General features: G+C 44.7%; 1 protein-coding gene across 1 annotated transcript in view; it reads left to right on the top strand.

Annotated features, from left to right (window-relative positions):
• The window catches only part of shank2a (SH3 and multiple ankyrin repeat domains 2a), a 105,944-nt gene that overhangs the window by 58,328 nt on the left and 27,840 nt on the right, over nt 1-19,776 (top strand). The window contains exons 13-15 of the mRNA XM_076287921.1: nt 3,129-3,210; nt 6,528-6,610; nt 8,291-8,415. Of these exons, the coding sequence (XP_076144036.1) occupies nt 3,129-3,210; nt 6,528-6,610; nt 8,291-8,415 (290 nt within the window). The remainder of the gene's footprint in view (nt 1-3,128; nt 3,211-6,527; nt 6,611-8,290; nt 8,416-19,776) is intronic.

The raw sequence follows: 19,776 nt of genomic DNA, 5'->3' as shown, positions 1-19,776 counted from the left end.
ATAGATGCAACAGTGAGACAGTAGATAGTGACGGCAGTAGACAGCAGATGGGATACTGACCAGAGAAAGCACAGTGAAGGGTAGAGACCATCATACATGGCTCAGTGAGATGGAAGTCAAAGTATGCTACTGGGAAATGGGTATATTTATATTACACTAGGGCTGGGCGATATATCGATATAAAAGATATATCGATATATTTTAAAATGCGATATGGAATTAGTCCATATCGCATATATCGATATAGTGATCCTTGCTCCACGCAAGCCGCTGACCGGAGCTCTCTGCACTGCTCCCCTCTCTGCACTGTTGTGAAACTGCACGCTACTTTTCTCATATATATTTATTTCAGAAAAAGATGGGCCTATTTTATTTTATAGGCTTTTTTTATTTAAGATATTTTTTTTATTTAAATGTACACTTTACTTTGCTTACTTACCTTGCACCTTACTTTGATTTCAAAAAAGGCACTCCAGTTTTATGTTTAGATTTTACTGTTATTTGAGTAGTGAATTTTCAATAAAACTACTCATATTTGACTGAACATTTCATTTTACAGCTCTAACTTTGCGGAAAAAATATCGGGATATATATCGTATATAGATATTCAACCTAAATATATTGGGATATGACTTTTGGTCCATATCGCCCAGCCTTATATTACACATTATTGTATAGTATTTATGAGCATGACTGTGCCTGGAGACAAGCAGCATTATCATTTGAATGTGCTGCCATAGGTTTCTTGCCATGCACAGTAGGAAACAAACTCTGCTGACCAATTAATTTAGTAGATTTACACATATTGTTTCTTCAGTGAAAGCTTCTTCTACAGCCAGCAGTTTTTATTATTTTCAAGCATTCACAATCAATTCATCTGTGAGACCTCTTTCATGTCAGTACAGTGAACTGAATGATTTGTATGTGTTTGTGCTGAGACTGCCTGTGAGAGCCTCTGAGAGCCACATTAGTACAGTACTCTCATTTCATTTACTGAGGAGGATGCAGCCAGTGGAACAAAGATGCTGTGATGAGACCCTTATTCAGCCCAGGATCCATTTTCATTCGCTGTGGTCACCCTGACGGTCGAGACCACCCTGTGAGAGACTGACCTTTTTGTCATAGAGGCACTCTTTTACCAAGAATTCACAGCCTAGTAGTGGGTGGTTACTCCATAGAGCAGTGCAGATCAATATCCACTTTAGTCATACTGCCTTAAGCAGACGTCGGTGTGTTGAAAATATTAACTAACAGACATGCAGACATATGCACACACTTGCATGCATGCACACACACACACACACACACACACACACACACACACACACACACACGCTGTGTAGAAGTGCATAAGAGCAGATTAAGGCTTCTGTGCTGATGCTAGAACATATTTCCTGCAAAGAGGAAGATTCCATGGAATCTGTCGGGGTGAAACTGGCACAAGAAAACCGTGTGGGAGGTGTGTGTGTATGTGTGTTTTGCAGACAGGAAGAAGATGAAGTTAGTGATAGGATGAAAGCTCAGAGCTAGAGCGGGTGAGGATGCAGAGAGGATGTACTCTACTCTATATGTACACACACATCAGTGGCCAGTCTAGTCGGGACATACAGATACTTCAGAATACTCCCTCACACAGAATCCATGTTGTCAGTTTAGCGAAAAATTACCAACCATGTATTTACAGTACTCAACATGGTTCAAAATATATTTGAGGTAACTGGAAAAAAACCCATTTAGAAATACATAGCCAATAGGTTTTAATTAAGATTAAAGTGTGAGATTAGTGGTCAGTGTCATACTAAGGCCTTTTGAGGTTGCCAATCACAATGTTTGGTCTTGCCAAATCAATTCTTGGAAGGTTTAAGTTGTTTATTAATTTCCTTTTGAAAGGGATTGCACGCAGCCATAGTGTAAATTGCTTGCTTTTGTTTAGTTTCAGAAGTCCAATCGTATAGTTGGCATGCATGATTTAAAATCACAGTAATCCGTCAATACTTTAAGCCCTGTTAAGTCTTCATTATTTATAATCTTTCATTCTCTCTCTCTCTGTGTCACTCGCTTCTCTCTCTTGCCCATTTCATTGTCACTAAATGCATGAATGATATGAAAGGGACAGAGCTCAGTAGCATGCGATCAGAGAACATGGAGCTCCTCACTGACAGGGTGGAGTGATAGAAACCTCTAGAAATCTCTACAGAAAGGAACAAACATAAGCGTCTCTGCTTGGAAACCAAACCAGCTATAGGGAGTCCTCTTCATAGGGACCTCTTTGATTTGTAGATCTCCATGGAAACAACCTCTAGACCCTACAACAACAGTTGCTATGGAATGGATCTAGTTGCGAGTGTTTTTTTTTAACCACTTTTTGTTTCCCTTTTCCTTGTATGACAATGGAATGATGTGATGTCCACACTGGAGTGTGATAGCTAGGATGCTAGAGCTAATGGTAGGACAGCCTCTCTGCTGCAGCTCTGGGTGAGATGATGAGAGGGGTGAGAGAGACTGACTCTGACTGGACTGTGTATAGGGTGATGTAGTGAGGTACAGCGAAACCAATGGAAGTGATTGTTAGGTCCAAGAGGACAGTTCACTTTGGGAGTGGTGAGTGTTTTGCAAGTTTCAACTAGTAATTCACGTTAATCAATTAATTTATTGTTTATAGTGCAGTATCACCATGCAAAATTGAGGAAAATGAGACAAAACATAGAATTGGTGTGTGTTTTGCTTATGCGGCTTACACGTTGATTAGTTTACTCTCTGTTGATTTATTATAGTCTAGTATGGTGTATGTGCACATCATTAATGTGTTTGTGTTGATAAAGGTAGTCTGTAGGCTTGAAAGAAGTGTGAATTGATAAGTGGAGCAGAGAGGTATTCAGCAGCACTGCATCCATGACAATTCAACATGGAATCTCTGATGCTTGACAAACATCCATGATGATTTCTTTCTCCTGATCATTTGAATATACTGTGCGTGAATATGTACAGAGGAAGTTAGTCAGACCACTGCAACCTGTCACTTAGGTGTACAGAATTCGTAGGTTTGACAGTGTCACTGAGGGTCATTTGTGATTAACAACGTATTTTTTCACTATTCACTGAAACCACCTTTCTCATTTATTTCCCAGTGAGCAGAACAGACCGTAGCGACAAGAAGAAGCTCTTCAGACACTACACAGTGGGCTCCTACGACAGCTTCGACGCCTCCAGGTAAGGCCACTTGACTGCCAAGTGAAAGGTGTGTGTCAGGAGGGGGGTCTGCTAGATACAGGCCCAGGCGCAGGCAGGGAGAGGGGCTTCAGTGGATGAGTCACATGAGCACCGAGCAGGGATCTAAAAATGTCATGTATCCACACACAACAGCTTGGAAATGATGTCATCAGAAACCAAACTATTTTGGTATTATCATGTTTCTCCTAAGAAGTGACATGCATTTATGTCTAATGGTATAATTATAGACACATTCTGCATTTTTATCTCAGAAACAAGCTCAGGTTCTTCACTTTGATTTGGACATGAAGGCTACTCTGTGGTCATTTACATGGAGTATGTGATAATGATGACACTTTATGGTGATGAGGTTTGTAGCTTAAAATTGTAATACCGAAATCTGACAAAGAAATGAGATTGAGTTGATTAATAAAATGGTCTAAGAGGACATTACGGTATGGGATTATGTTTGGGATTATAGTCACACTCATAGACCTCTACATGCATCTACATGAGGCATACTCATAGACCTCTACATGCATCTACAGTACAGCACAGTAGACCAGTTAGTCAGATTTGCTTTAAAGTCTGGAAGCACTACAAGCAGATTTCTGTAGAAAATTTGAGGAACATGAAAAACATTGATTTTGTTGATGCACTGAGGTCAGGATACTGATCATGTCCTTGTAGATCCTTTCAATACTGTAAATGACTCTGAGCCTGCTTAGGTGGAATTTAGACCTGAGAGATATTATATTTCCTGTGTCAGAAATGTCTTTGAATCCTTGTATAATGTGGCAAGGTAACCCTGTAGAGACATAAGAAGTAACATGAACATTAAAGGTTTCAAAGCCTCTAAGCACTGTTTAGCGTTAGATTTGTGCATTTGTGTGAACTTGTCTGAAGGTACTTATTCCTGTGACCTGGCCAGTGGCAGACGATGAGTTAATCAGCGTTTCATTAATCTGCTGAGCAGGACTTGGGCCGAGCCAAACCTCTCGAGTGCCACACTCTGTTATCTACTCCATACAAATCCTGTCACAAAACAAAACGCCATGAGGCTCAGCCAAATGCCTTGTACATACAAGGGTATAAATGTGTGCCTGGCAATTAGGCTGTGTTTGATCAGGCCCAACATCAGCGCAGGCTTTATTATTCATTAGGCAGGTAGCCAAACCAATCACAAGCGGCGCACCACAGCGTGCCTCGCCTCGCCGGGGAGCTGGCAGCGTCCCAGAAGCCTGCCCAAGGCACACACACACTCCAGAACACACAGAGATCTAGAACAGGACCAGATCACAGTGGGGATGTGTGTGTTGTTTGCACTGGTGCAAAAAAGTGCAGAAACTTGCTCAGTTTCACTTCAGAGTTTGTCTGGCCAGTATGTTCTATTTCCGCTACGTGTGTGTACAAGATTTTGTAGAAGGAGGTTAGTTTGGGTCAAATGAGCCTCTGTGCATTTCCGACGTCTTCTCTAAATACCCACCATTAGAGGAACATAGCCTGAATTAAAAATGGAGTGAGCTGTGTTGTTACAGTGAATGAAATCTCACTGAAATGTTTATTCTCTGAGTGTGGCAGAGCGCTACTGTATGTGGAGACAGCTCTTCTGCACATGGCCTTATTTAAACACTGGCTACACTCCCCCAGGCCTCCCTTACGGCATTAAATATTCATTGTGATTTTTTTTCTCACTGACAGAAGGTGTCATTTAATTTTGCATGAGAGGCAAAATGTCTTGAGCAGTTTCACAGGCTTAGATGATCTCGCAGAGGACTAGTTTTCTTCAGTTCGCTCTCTGAGAATCATAATCTTCTCCCAAATCTTACAAACTTAATGTATACTTTCATCTTGGCTGTGCTGACTGGTCAGCGGGTGGTCACAATGCTTCTTACAACTGTAGTAGGAAGAGAAAGTGTACTGTACACATTTCCTTAACCTACTGGTAAGACATTGTGAGGCAGTGTTACTGTGAACTATTCATCCCCAGCGGAAAATACATAGGTAAATGTGTGTGGTAGCCTTGCCTATATCTGCTGTGCTGAGCATCCTTAAAACTGATTGTGTTGCTAGGGCAACAGGGCATCCGTTCAGTTGCTAGGAGTATGCCTTTCTCTCTCTCTCTCTCTCTCTCTCAGCACCCAGCACCAGACTGCCTGTATAGAATAGAAGTCTCCACAGTCCGAACTATGCATGCTGGGATAACTTTATATAAACTCTGAAGTGTGTGCGTTTTTTTTTGTCAGAATTATAATGTTTGTTGAATGTTTGTTGAATTATGGACATCATTTCGCCAAAAATGCTAAAACAGGTGGCACGTTATTGAGACTATAAAGTAGTTTTATGTTACAATAGGAGAGACAGAAACAGATTTTCAACTCACAACACTATTAAATTGTGACATGACATGACATGCCAGAGTGATGTTGCGTGTACTAACAGATGTTCATCCTGGCTGCCTGATTTGCGCATTTTAGTAATTTGTTATGTAATCGGGCATAAAGGAGATCGTTTATAATTTTATGGAGAGGCTCATCCCTCATATTAGCTGCACGTCAGTAAATTAGGAGATTTGTCCAACTTCACTGACTGAATTGCACAATTACATTATGTCATGGAGGTAGAGTAGCGAGAATATAAATCGTTTTCTGTGTGGTATGTTGGTTATCGTGAAATTGTCTGTTTTCGACAATCGCTTATCTATTAAAATTGGCGTTTGCCGGCACCGACAATACTTTCTCCAGCTCTGATATTACGCGCGCGCTCATTCCGGGTGTCCTGTGGTGCTGAGGATTAATGAGCATGTCATTCACGTGCAAGCTATCTTTCACTCTGTCTCCGCCACCCCGCCGCTGACTGGACTTTCTTTTGCTTTCCAAACAAGCACGCACGGGCCTGCGCTTTCATGCAACAATCACGCTCTCCTCCTCCCTCACTGCTGCGCGCACTTTTCAACCGGGATTCTGTTATTGCTGCCCTCTTTCTCTCCGTTCCGTTTCGTTTGTGCTTTCATCATTTATTTAATCGGTAATGATTCTCACCGACGTCACACTGTGTTGCTGGCTAGGGCCTCCGCGTGTCGCTCCCGCCCGGGTGACGGCTCCGTTCGCAGCGGCTGAGGAGGGGTGGCGTTTTTCGGGAGATGTGGACGCCGGTGCGGCGGCGTCGTCGTCTCGCTGTTAATTTCAAATAAGTGATCGTTTCCCCGGGCTACCGGTGCTCGCAAAGATGAACCTGCACTCGGGCCGTGCAACCGTGGCGATGATGCGGATGATGGGCTGCAATAACGGGCGCTATGCGCGTAATTTTCTCCACAGTGACTGCGTGATCGATGAGAAGACTGTGGTCCTCCAGAAAAAGGACAATGAGGGCTTCGGCTTTGTGTTACGAGGAGCCAAAGGTAAGTGAGTGATGGCATCTCTTCTCCTCCACGGTCCCTCATCCTCTTCCCTGTGGGCTGCTATCAGAGCCACCCAAACAGCTGACAGCAGTGGACATAGATGTATGCCAAGAGGATGCATTTCATTCCTTGTTTACTAGTCTCCCCATCATTGTGACTTCAATTTGTTTTTACCGTATGTATCTACAACTTATCTTGTCTACAAATATAGCATTGCCTATGTGTGCCCCATACTAGTGTGTTTTTGTTATTTTGAAGTGTTACTACCTAATCAAACAACTTCAGTCATTCTTTGGCCAGTGGTGCACACTGACATGTTTTTTTTTATCTGTCAGACATGCACTCGTGTGTGTATCCTCTTTAGCACACACACACATAGACCAGTCACCCACTCTGTAGACTTGTACAGATCAATTCCAACATAGAGAAGTGTTTGCTGTGGTGGACAAGGGAAAACAACTCTTCTCTCAGATCTGGGCAGAGAACATTTGAATTCACACAGGCAAATGTGTGTTCGTTTTCCCTGGGTTAATGTTCCAAATATACAAGCTGGATGTTTTGCTTGCATCCCTCTGGCTTCTGTGCATATGTGTGTGTGTGAGAGAGAGAGAGAGAGAGATATTGGTATTTCATAGTCTGTCATTAACAGTGGAATGTTCCCGAATTCATCTCAGTAATACCACACAGACACCCGTCCATCTCCCTTGGGTGCTGTTATCTGTACCTGCCCTACTCCTCCCCCTCTCTGAGTCTTCTCTCCCAGTATTCACACACCCTACACACACACACACACACACGGTCTCTCTCTCCTGTTCTCTTCTCACTCTCTCTCTCACACACACGCACATACATGCACACTCACACACAAACACACACATGCACACACTGGGCCAGGACGTGAGTCAGTGTGTGAGCAGCATTAGCATTAGCATTAGCGTAGCTTTCTGGAGACATCACTCTGCCTCTCATCAGCACAGCTCCCATTTCCATGAGCCTCTTCACAGGGATGACTCCAGCTGACCCATAGACAACACACACACAGAGAAATATATGCCAGCTATCTCTCTCTCTCAAACACACACACGCATGCACGCACACACACATACACACACACACACACACACACATCATCATTATACATTATACACAAAACAGAGAGAGAGACATCCAAGAACAATACATAACCATACCCCCTCTTGTGTGCTCTCTGTCTGTATCTCTGTCTATCTCTCTCGCTCTCTCTCTCTCACTCTCACTCTCTCTCTGTCTCTCTCTCTGACACACACACACACATACATACACACACACACACACACACACACACACACACAAACACGCACCCTTACTGTAAGACCTTGATTTATGAGACGTGTCAGTTGTCAGCACTGGTTTTGTGGAGCCATAGGGGCAGACTCTAAGCCTCGGTGTCCAGAGAGCCAGGAGCAGGCTTGGGAGGGTACACGAGACATTAGAGCCTGCTCAGACATCAGAAACAACAAAACACACACACAGACACACAGAGAGAGAGAGAGAGAGATTCTTTCAGCAACTTCCCCCTCTCTTACAGTAATTCCTGTGAAGGCCAACATGTCAGATGCTTGACTGATTCTTTTCCTGATGTGTTTGTTTGTTTCCCCTCGGCCTCTGCCTGGCGTGGTGCCATCCTGGGCTGCCCCTCAGCTGACACCCCTATTGAGGAGTTCACGCCCACCCCGGCGTTCCCAGCACTGCAGTACCTGGAGTCGGTGGACGAGGGCGGAGTGGCATGGCAGGCGGGGCTGCGCACCGGTGACTTCCTCATCGAGGTAAGAGCTGCCCTGCGTCCTGCGCTCCTCAAACCCACTGGACAGAGTGTCCCAGAGGGGCCTAGGGGGTGGGAGGGGGCGACGGATGCAAGCGCTTTGGTACCTGACAAGCATGGGCTTACATCTTTACAGTTGCAATCTCTCCAAGAGAAGTGCTGCTTTTCTTTTGGCTCTTTTTCCAGTGATGTTGTTTGAGCTGCTAATGATATGCAGTGCGTTTGTTCAAGACAGAAAATTGGCTTGACATTTTTGCGAGTGCATTGATCAGACACATCATTTTAATCAAGGTGGCAGAACAGAACTGAGTGTGCTTTGTTGGCCTGTCAGGCTGCGCACAGGAGAGTTTAGCACTTTCTCACAGCTAACAGAGTGAGACAGAGGGTCTGGGGGGCTTCACTGTACACTAGTGAGGAGCAGTGGCTGCTTGATGCTCGTCCAAGAGCAGGGCTTTCCAGGACTGTGCTTATTTTTACAGGGGATTCTGAGTTGAGGCGTTCTATACACCGCAGCGTGTTATACATCGGTGTAATGATGTAATAGTATTGACTCGACATAGTGAGTTGGTTATGTTTCCATTATACAGAAGGAAATACATCTTACTCACTCTTTTGATCCAGCCGGAGTGAAGACAGTGGAACACAATGCTGTGTTGATGCTGTATGGCTGTACTAAGTCTGTCTGTTTTGTGTATGGAGATTAGAAGCATGGCCATCATTAGGACACTGCTGCTGGAATCACAGTTTGCAGTTAAATGGAGCAAGAAATTATACGAGGCCACAGAATTTCCTCTCTCCACTGGCATATCCCTCCTTCCTCTTCTCTCTCTCTCGCTCCCCTCCATCATTGTCTCTTTCTCAGCCTGTTCTCCTTCTACCACATATTATTGACGTTTCACTCACTCTTCCCCCATTTGGCCCTGTCCCTCTGGCTACCAGGCCTCTTGGTCAGTGTTCCCTGACCACAGCATGGGAATGTCTGCCCTGTCCCCTTTCTGCCTCTGCTTCAGCCTAAATAATGAAGGCTCTGCAATGTGACTCCTTCTGTGAAAGCCTCCCTGAGCTGAGTGTGCTACACACACACACACACACACACACACACACACACACACACACACACACACACACAGCAACCATCTCATATGCAGTGAATACATTTGGTGAACTAAACAGGCTGAGTGGCCAAGCTAAAATATGTTAGTGTGTGTGTGTGTGTGTGTGTGTGTGTGTGTGTGTGTGCTCATTGAATGGTTGAATGCACTGAATACTGAGTGTTCTGAAAAGCAGTATACTGTAGCTGGACCTTGTTCATCCTCTTAAATAATCAAGGAAGCTGGTTTTAGGGCAGTCATCAGATCTGTCACTGTGGGCACTTGTGTGTTTGTGTATGTGTGTGTTTCCATCCAACTTACTTCATAAAACTCAGCATCCATGATTTAAAACACTGCTCAGTGTAGCATCAAAGTTTCATGGCCCTGTGCGTATGTGCCTGTGTCAGATGACTATTGCATAGCTGTCTCTTGTGTGTCATGGGCATGCCATGCAGTGGCAGGAAAAAGCTCTGTTGGTATACCATTGTGGAGCGTGCAGTTCAGGTGCCAACCCATGGGGTACTTTGTTCTCTGCCAGCATGATTGGAAACCTTATCTGATAGAGAATTAGGTTCTCAACAAGGAGAGTGAGAGTAAGGGAGAGAGAGAGAGAGAGAGAGAGACAGACAGAGAGAGAGACGTGATGTGATGTGATGTGAAATTCCCATCTTCATCCAAGGTAACAAGCAGATATTGAGCGTTTATTTTTATCTCCTGGTCCATTTCTGCTGTCTCTATCCCTCCCTCTCTGCAGCGTAATACAGCAGCCCATGTTGTTCTCTCTGGCCCTGAGTGTCTCTGGCCCTGAGTGTGGGCTTTTGAAGTTTGGGCCAGCCTGCCCTCAGTGGCAAATCATTACTCAGCCAGGGCACCCGCCATCTCACATCGCACCCGCAGCTCTCAGCTCACAGAGCCATGGAGGCTTCTACTAGGCCTTGTCCTTCAGTAGATATGCGCTGTTCCATGCCTGCCCAGGCTCAGACCAAATTTCCCTCACGGGATCAAAAAAGTATATATACTTATACTTATACTTATACTAGCACGCACGGCAAGAAAGAAAGTGCACCCATTCTTCTCAGTTGAACTACTCACGAAGTAGCCTACTCATCACACAGACATCACAAGTATCACATCACATGAAAGAGCTTTTTCTCAGCTTTTAAACGATGTTAGCCGCTAGAAAAGTAAATAATATAATTACATTTAATCATAAATTCTTCTTAAGGTTCTGCGCCCATCTCCCGACCCATTCATCTCAGTGGAATATTTCACGAACCCTTCGTTCAACACACGACAAACCATTCCGAACACAAAGGTGTAAAGCAGTCCCCTGTACAGTTAGCCGTTCCAGAGTAATCCAGTTTTGAATTTGCAGCAAATTTCGACATGCATGGATGTCTCCAAGTTTCGGCTTTAAGTTTTACAATGTGTTTAAATTGTTCTACATGGTTTCATAACAGGCCAAATACAAAATGAATGTTACAAATATCGCCTAGATATCGGTAAATATTAAAATCAGAGGACAGCTGACTAAGAGTTTGTGAAAGCAGCCTTAATGATCACAAAATGCTAAGCATGCATCTAGGCTATTTGAGTTTCTTAAAGTTGAGCTGTGCTTAAATTGTTCAATACATGATTTCATAACAGGCCAAATATAAAATAAATGTTAAATATAGCCTAGATACACTTTGATCATTTTTATAGCCTATTACTGTAGTTACGGTAACTTTGGCCTTGGTGCCCTGACATGTGGCCTTTGTGCCCCCCACCAAATATGCCGAACTGAAGGCCAAGTGGCCTTGCCCCTAAAATGGTGAAATTCCAAACCTGCCCAGAGCGCTGGTCATGCAGCCCTAAACACAGCTAGCGCTTTCCTAGCGGTCCCATGGAGGTATGGGAAACACTGCACTGCTCTTTATTCCAGACCAGATGTCTTTCCTGGTCTGCGTACAGCACGCCTGGTGCTCTGGCTCCACTATTACTTCTCCTCACATTCTGATTGATTTCATTCATTGCAGAGATATGAAGTGTGGCCATTAACAATTATAGCTTTTTTATCATTTGCGTTTAATATGCCAATTTGGCTAAACTATGAAGTAATTTGAATGCATATAAAGCCAGTGTGTTTGATGTTTACACATGGAGGTCAGGTTGTAATGGCTGCTAGTCTGTGAAATGGGAGCCAAGTCAGAGTGTGGGTCAGGTGTCGTGCGGAGCGGGACAGAGCCTGGCCCAGCGGCCTAACTGACCACCTGAGCCTCGTCCAAAGGGTTGTGTTGTGTAGCAATCTCTCAATTTAGGCCCAGGACAAAATGATCCACTTTCTGTCACAGTCTTGTGTTCAGAGGACCAGCTGCCCCTCATTTGCAGTATGCCTGGTCCTGAAATACAGTCACTTAGGGGATGTTGTACAGAACAAGTTTTTGGTACGTTGTTGGTTACACAGCTTTGGGTTGTGGAGTCATAGCTGAAGTGGTGCAGAGGGGCAAAGCAGCATCCCAGGACCCACGCCCAGCATGACAGCTAGCCATGTGAGAATGTGAGAGCGTGTATCGCTCCCCTGAAATGAGGTAAAAGGCACCCTTAACAAGATTTGATCTCGGGGTTTCCCTACAGTTGAGAAGCGCAATAATAAACAAACTAAATATGTGTCTTTTGCAACAATGTATGACCATAACTCCGATATAATATAGAGGTTATGCACCAACAGCAGTCTGTAGAAAAAGATCTCTGAATTCCTGTTCCATAGCAGCTCTTTTCCGGGGGTTCCCCGAAACTAGAAAGTTGGTAGGTCGGTAATTACCTACAGAGGGCTGCTAGAACAATGACGGAAGTGCCGTTTGTCATGTTATGAGGTTATGTGCCCTCAAAATGTTTTTGGAAATGTTAGGGTAAGGGGAAAAAAACTGTTAAGGGTGCCTTTAACAGTGATCTCTGAAAATGAGCTCATTAATTATCTTTATAATTAATTTATCTTTGACCATAATGGAATTTTGATGTATGACTTTATGAGGCTATGACTACATTAAGCAAATATAAATACGCTTATTTGAGGTAAAAAATAATCTCTGTCCACATTATATTTTTTCTATAAGTTTGGCGTCCACAATAGAACAGTGAAACTTTGGTTTTGGTGGTGTCGTTGGTGGTGTTGTTGGTGAAACACAAATTTGAGCAGTATCATAGCAACTGCACATCATCGTGTTTGAAGCTCTCCGTTTCCCCTGTACACCCTACAACCCGGAGTTCTAAAACGTATCCACACAAAGAGATTTTTTTCAAAATGTGTTGGAAACGCTGTTTTAATGTGGATGGAGGGGCTAAACAGAGTAAGAATTATGCATATTTATATTTACTCAACTTAATGTGGACAATGTGGATAGACACTAACTATCTTGTGGCCTCAGAAGTCAAGCTGTTCTTAAAGAGAACACAGGATTCCTGTACACCTTCAGTGTAGTATAATCAGTATCATGAACTCACTCATATTCTGCCCCATAAAGCATGACTTGACTTGATAAAGCTTTGACAGTGACAGTAGCTTGAAGAGCATTAAATCTCTCCTGGACTAAAGCATACCTGCCTCTGCAGTCAAGTGCAGCTCTGATGCATTGCAGCCTTGCTGCAGCGGAGCCGACTGAGCTGTCAGTGCAGCGCGTCCTTGCGTTTGCCCCGCAGGGACTGACAGGAGCTGGGGAAGAGGTCAGCTGGGGCCAAGGCTCTGAGTAGATTGCTTGGACAGCACAGCGGCATCACCGGCGAGATCAATCCGCCCGTCCCTCTCTCTCCCCCATCCCAATCAAACATGGTGGCTGGATGACCGGCTTGGCTGGCCGGCTGTCAGCCGTCCGCAGATGGGGTGTACTGTAGAGGGTCGCGGGATTTATGTGGCAGCTAAAAGGAAATATGGCCTGATCGTCACATTGACAGACAGGGCATGTGTGTTCCCCTACAGTCTTAAAGGAGAGAGGGAGGGATAGAGAGAGAGAGAGGGAGAGAGAGAAAGAGAGATGGAGAGGTGGATAGCAAGGGTGCACTGCTGTAGACCTCTACGCAAACAGAACAAGATGAAGAGTGAGCGAGTGAGGGCGTGAGAAAAAGAGCAATGAGGGAGGGAGAGGGAAATGGGGAGAACTGTGAGAGCGGTGAGAGAGGGGTAAACGTGTGGAAGATAAAGCGGGTGGCAAGTCCAAACCATAGTGAGAAACGCTAACTGTATTGATGTGCTCACTTGCTCATGGACAATGTCAAAAGAAGTATAAATGGCTCTGTGAAAAGCGCAGCGCGGTGTGAAACCTTTCCATGCCTTTGTGGGCCTGACAGAGAGCAGTTCAACTTTAGCTGTTACGTAAACGCACCTCTCCATCTTCCCTCCTCCACCCCTCTATATCAGGACAAGTCTATAATACACTCCAGTGGCACTGCAAGTGCATGGAGTGTGCAGGGAATGTGTGGAGGACAACCCTATGTACATGTAATGGGAAGATCTCTCCTCTCTCTCTCCTCTCTCTCTCTCTCCCTCCTCTCTCTCTCTCTCTCTCTCCCTCCCATCACTGCATTAACATTCCTGAATCTAGAATAAGCATCTCAGCGTGTCCCAGATAGTCCACTCTTATGTCTACAATGTCCGTTTAAGGTTCTAGTGTAGGGGTGTCATGCTGTGTGTATTTTGATTAAATAGACGTAGGTGGAAAGTGCAGTGGCTTTTTTTAAGAGTTACTTTGCATGTTCAGGGTATACCCTTTGGTTGTACTGATCTCTGCCTACAACAGTGTTGTCATAGTCATCGTTAAAGAGATTGTTTTGTCAGAGATCGATATCCCTGGTAATAAACCTTTTTAGACTAATTAAACAGTGAGACATACATTTTGCAGTTCTCCCCAGTGGAGGAAACTGACCACACAGAGATTAAATCCCAAAACAAACAAACAAACAGCATCAAATGTTAATGTTGTAAGAATTGATCATGGAAGATTACGAAATGGAAAAATCTAGAGCTGTTTTCCAGTTTATAATGTGTGTCACAGACTTATTAGTTGTGATAATTACATAATCTAATAGAGGGCACCGCACCACTCTCGACAAGCGGTCTGTGTACACACACATGTGCACGCGTGGACACACACACACACACACACACACACACACACATTATGCGCGCGCAGCCAGCTCAGGCAACCCTGTGGAGCCTCAGCCCTGCTGGCTTCCCCTGATTGATCTTGATGAAAGTGCAGGTGTTGCCCTTGACCCAGTTACATACTGTGTGTGTGTGTGTGTGTGTGTGTGTGGCACAGCTTTGCCACGCGGCAGGCAGTGTTATTTAAGGTAACGCTATGTGTCTACACTTCAGGCTGTTGGTTGCCGTCACTTTAAAACACACACACACACACACTCCGATGTGGAGCTGTCTGCTATGCAATACGTTCTCACTTCACAGCAACATTGCTGTAGCTGTGAGATAATAGTGTCGTAAAGAAGTGCATCATCACTGTCATCAGAGCCTCCTAATTGCTGCATCAGTCAGACATCTGTGAGCCTGAAGGAGATGGGATGTGCATCAGCACAGTGGCTGTGTGCCTGAAGGAGATGGGATGTGCATCAGCACAGTGGCTGTGTGCCTGAAGGAGATGGGATGTGCATCAGCACAGTGGCTGTGTGCCTGAAGGAGATGGGATGTGCATCAGCACAGTGGCTGTGTGCCTGAAGGAGATGGGATGTGCATCAGCACAGTGGCTGTGTGCCTGAAGGAGATGGGATGTGCATCAGCACAGTGGCTGTGTGCCGTGCCGTGCCGTGCCGAGCTGGAGTGATGCGGTCACCAGGCTAGCACCCTTCACTCACTCGAGGGGGATTGAGCATGAAATGAACACATATTGTGCTCATTACTCAAGAGGGTTCCTGAGCATCTGCAGGAGGGTACACACACACACACACACACACACACACACACACACACACACACACACACACACACACACACACACACATAGACTCACAGACACTCAAGCTCACACACAGACACAGACACACATGCGCCTGCACACACTCACACACAAACACACACAAATACACACCACACACACACATACACAGGCATTCAGTTGTGTCTGCTCTGATGGAGATAACTCAATGATGTTTCACATCACTGCCCCAAACCTGCCAAAAAAAGCCAGTGGAGGAGAGGGGCAGTATCCAGGCTCCTGTAGCTGTTCCATATATGAATGTTAAGACATGAAAGCAGTAGCTACTGTATATCACCAATTCAGATGGGCTCCAGGCTCAAGCATGAGTAAGATGGAATTACTATTCCGGCAGTGAAACACAGTTTTAGCCCTTTATCTGTATGGGTTTTCCTACTCTTTACATGCCCTTGGGTAGTAACCTCTGTTTAGACATGCAGTTGTGAATAATCATATGAAAGTACAGTATGAAGGCACTTTTTATATACAGTAGCTGCTACATAAAGAGTTTCATTTAGATTTGGTCCAAAACATTGGACTGAAAAGATTCATCAGTGAGCAATATCACATTGGACAGCTCTGCTGTTAAAAGTCCCTTTCCTCCTTACTTCCCATTTTTGCAGATGTACCGGTGAGAGGGAAGATATTTCTTTGTTGTCTCAGGTAGTTTGGTTTTCTGTCATTGCTCAGGATTTTGTCTATTTGTAGTAAATTAATTCTCACCGGGTTCTGCAAAATATGCTCATTAAATATACTGTTCCTCTGGTTAGATATAACTATTTTTTTAAACATTGTCCAGGATTTTAATCATTTTGAACAGTAAAACATGATTGTTTTCTGTCATTGCTCAGGATAATATTTTATTTTTAAATTATTTTTCAATTGGTTCTATAAAAAGCTATGCTGGTATATGCTGGTAGTGTTTCTTTGAAAACATTGTTCAGGATTTTAACACTTTGGAGCAGTAAAGTAAACAACAACGACATCATGCACCACAAGAGTGGCTATTGTTGTCACCAACCACCAACCACAGGATTGGAATAGCAACATTGGTAAGAGGAGCTTCTTGTGTGTCTCATTCTATTATATATACCCTCTATAAACCACCAGTGTATACGATACCCCATACACGTTGTTGTCAAACACTATGCTGTGGCTAAAAATAACCCATACTGACACAGAGACCCCCCCCCCCCCATACACACATACCATTCCTTTAAATAGCTGTGGTATTGATGGGACCACACCTCATCCATAATTTATCCAAACAAGCTCCCACTTACAGTCAGTGAAATGGATTTACAAGGAGTTGTGTTCACTCCCTCCTGTGGAAGCAGGATTGCACGGGGTGTCTGCTGTTGCTCTCGCGCTGGCGTGGCGTGTGGTGGCGAGAGACCGTATTTAGTACAACCATGGCGGAAATTGGGAGCATTGATTTGGATGTGCCGGAGTGCTCTATTCGGCTGAATGTCAACAGCACGCCGTCAGTAATAATGAATGGAGGACCCGTATTTACAGTGCTGTTGCCACAGCACTCCACTACACACACACACACACACACACACACACACACACACACACACACACCACCACCACCCCATCTCCCTGACTCCACATCTCCAAACGTGATGCGCGGCAACAGTCACCTAGCAACTGCGAGACAGCAAAAGGCTGCAAAGGAGCTTGAAAGCACACAGACAGCAGCAGGCAGGCTGGAAGGATCTGAGAGCCCGTGCCGGAGGTCAGGGGTTCACTCTCAGGTTGACCACGCAAGGGGAGGCCTTCAGCTCCTCAGCACATAGAGGCTGGACGGTGGGGGAAATGGGTAAAATGTGGTGGTCAAGCATATGCTGTGAGAGAGATCATTTGGTTTATCTTTCATTATCTTTGGTCCCCTGACCCCCATATTTTTTCTTCCGTCTGTGTCAAAGATAAGCAAGGCTTTACAATTCAGCATTATTTGATTTCTGAAATACACCATAGATTGAATTTGACATAATTCTTTGATAGGTCTTTACACTACTTGGCTTTTTTAATTGCTTAGTGTAGCCAAATGAATGAAGTTGCTCGCATGTGTAGGATACCCCTGAGATGAGAGCAGACAGAGTGCAGCCGCTTCATTAAGATGTGCTGCTTACATACATTGCCATTAGTGTTACTTATGAAGCTCATCTGCCCTCTGTGTATGTACAGATTATCTTCCCCCTCTGCACAAACATGATTCATCAGTTCCCTGTCTGCACACTACTTAAGAGTGCATCTGTGCGACTCTCCTCATTCGTATACACACACACCCCTCACAGAGTGTCATTCACATACATTCGCTCTTTTCAGTCCTCAACACACACACACACACACACACACACACACACACACACCAAACAACATTATTGTGTCACCACTTGAGCCCCAAGAGGAGAATGCTTTATGACACCAGCCAGACTTCTGGAAACAGAAAGCTCTTTCACTGTGGGTCCAGCAATTAACCTGCCTGTGTTCTCACAAGACACGAAACACACACACACACACAGCATTGAGAGGGGGCTATGAGGGAAGTCCCATTGACTATAGTTTGGGGCCTTGCACTGGTACAATTAGGATCCAGGCCCAAGAGAGGGACCCCAGACACTGCTCTGTGCTTGTGTGCGCTCCCTGCAAGCTGCCTGTGTGGCCAAATGGCCTGATGATTCTCAGCTGTTTCATCCTTCATTATTTGCCTCACAAACATTGCAGAGAGAGTCAGGCAGAAGTCGAGCTTAACCATTATGGCCTAAAATGTAATCTCAAACGCACCACTAAGCTGGAGTCTTAATGGTTAATTTGGATTTTATGAAATTCTATCAGTTGGTGTTTGGGAATGCACTACCTGCTCTAAGCTGCTCTTATGGACTAATGTAGATAGTGTAGCCCACAAACATTTGAAAGAGCACATTCAGAATCCAAATAGATGATGGAGAGAAAGAGCTCACATTTATATAGAGTGCAGCATGTGTTCCCACATGGAGTCGGGAAGAGTTCTTTTTTGGTAAATACTATGTGACAAGAGGGCCATGGAGCTGAGGAGAACCACAGCGAATGAGAGAACGGGGAAAAGAGAGCAGCAAAGGGGAAGAACGACTCGCAATCGGACAGACGTTGATGTATGAGTGTGATAATGCCAAAAATCTCACTCCTAAGCCCACACATAAATCACCCTGTCAGGCTACCAACGGGCACTCTATTCTCTCTGGGCGGCTACACACACACACATACAGAATAGCCTTTCAGAAACAGACTGGGTGTGCGCTGATGATAATCTTCCCCTTTGGGTCTGTGTTCACAAAGTGATCTGGCTCTCAATGGGATTCTGAGTCTGCTGCCGTTCCCCTTCTCATCTCTACCTGCTGTAGTTTGCTCTGCACAGGTGGAATGTATGCTCTGCACAGGTGGGATGTATGGGAGGCACAGGTGGGATGTATGGGAAGGAGCGTCAGTGTGCTTTACTGACCGTCTCAATACTGTATGTCCATCTCTTCCGTCTGCGCCTTGCTGTTGAGAGTACAATGGCTATCACTTTATCGCCAAATCCCTGCCTGCTGGTCTGCACTGTATCTGACACAAGTAGGTTTTTTCTTGTGATTTACACATCCATCAAGCCCAAGTGCCAGACCTCTATCGACCTCTCACTCTGTTCACATACAGATCAATGGCACTCCTAAGTACTGAAATCAATTATTGCAGTTACACTGGGTATTAATGACATAAATCAATCATGGTGTGTGCCAGCGGTTTTCCACAGCTATTGATTCCATAACCGTTTTATTTTTCTTTCACTCTCTGAAAAACTGTAGCCTTTTTGCAGAGCGAGGTGTTCTTTCTTGTTTCATTGAGGAAAACCCAGTCCTGATTTAGAAATTTCACTACAGTACTGTGGGTGCCTTTAGCATTTGTCTAGAGGCAGGTGTGTGTGTGTGTGTGTGTGTGTGTGTGTGTGTGTGTGTGTGTGTGTGTGTGTGTGCGTGTGTGTGTGTCTGAGAGATGATGATTTCTCGGCAGAGGTATCTGTGGGTGGCAGTTCAGTTCAGTTCAATCTCAGCTTGCCTGCCTTAAGAGCGCCCTTGAGAGCCCACAGATAACAAAAACACCTTTACAAAATGAAGCCAGTGTCCCAGTTTTTTTTTTTTTTCTGGCCCTCTCCATGTCTGATTAAAGCACTCCTTCTAGATCGGCTGTATTATACTTCTCATAATCCTACCTCAGGTTGGGTGGGAGGGGGGGTTGTTGACAGGGCTCTCCCAGCAGTAGCCACCAGCCCCCTGTTCAGTTCAGGAGCCA

Source organism: Alosa pseudoharengus, unplaced genomic scaffold (assembly GCF_046254945.1).
Source record: "Alosa pseudoharengus isolate Yale_2024_CS ecotype anadromous, Long Island Sound unplaced genomic scaffold, YU_APseudo_1.1 YU_APseudo_1.1_scf_16, whole genome shotgun sequence".
In the NCBI taxonomy this organism is placed as follows: domain Eukaryota; kingdom Metazoa; phylum Chordata; class Actinopteri; order Clupeiformes; family Clupeidae; genus Alosa; species Alosa pseudoharengus.
This window is presented reverse-complemented; position numbering and strand designations above follow the sequence as displayed.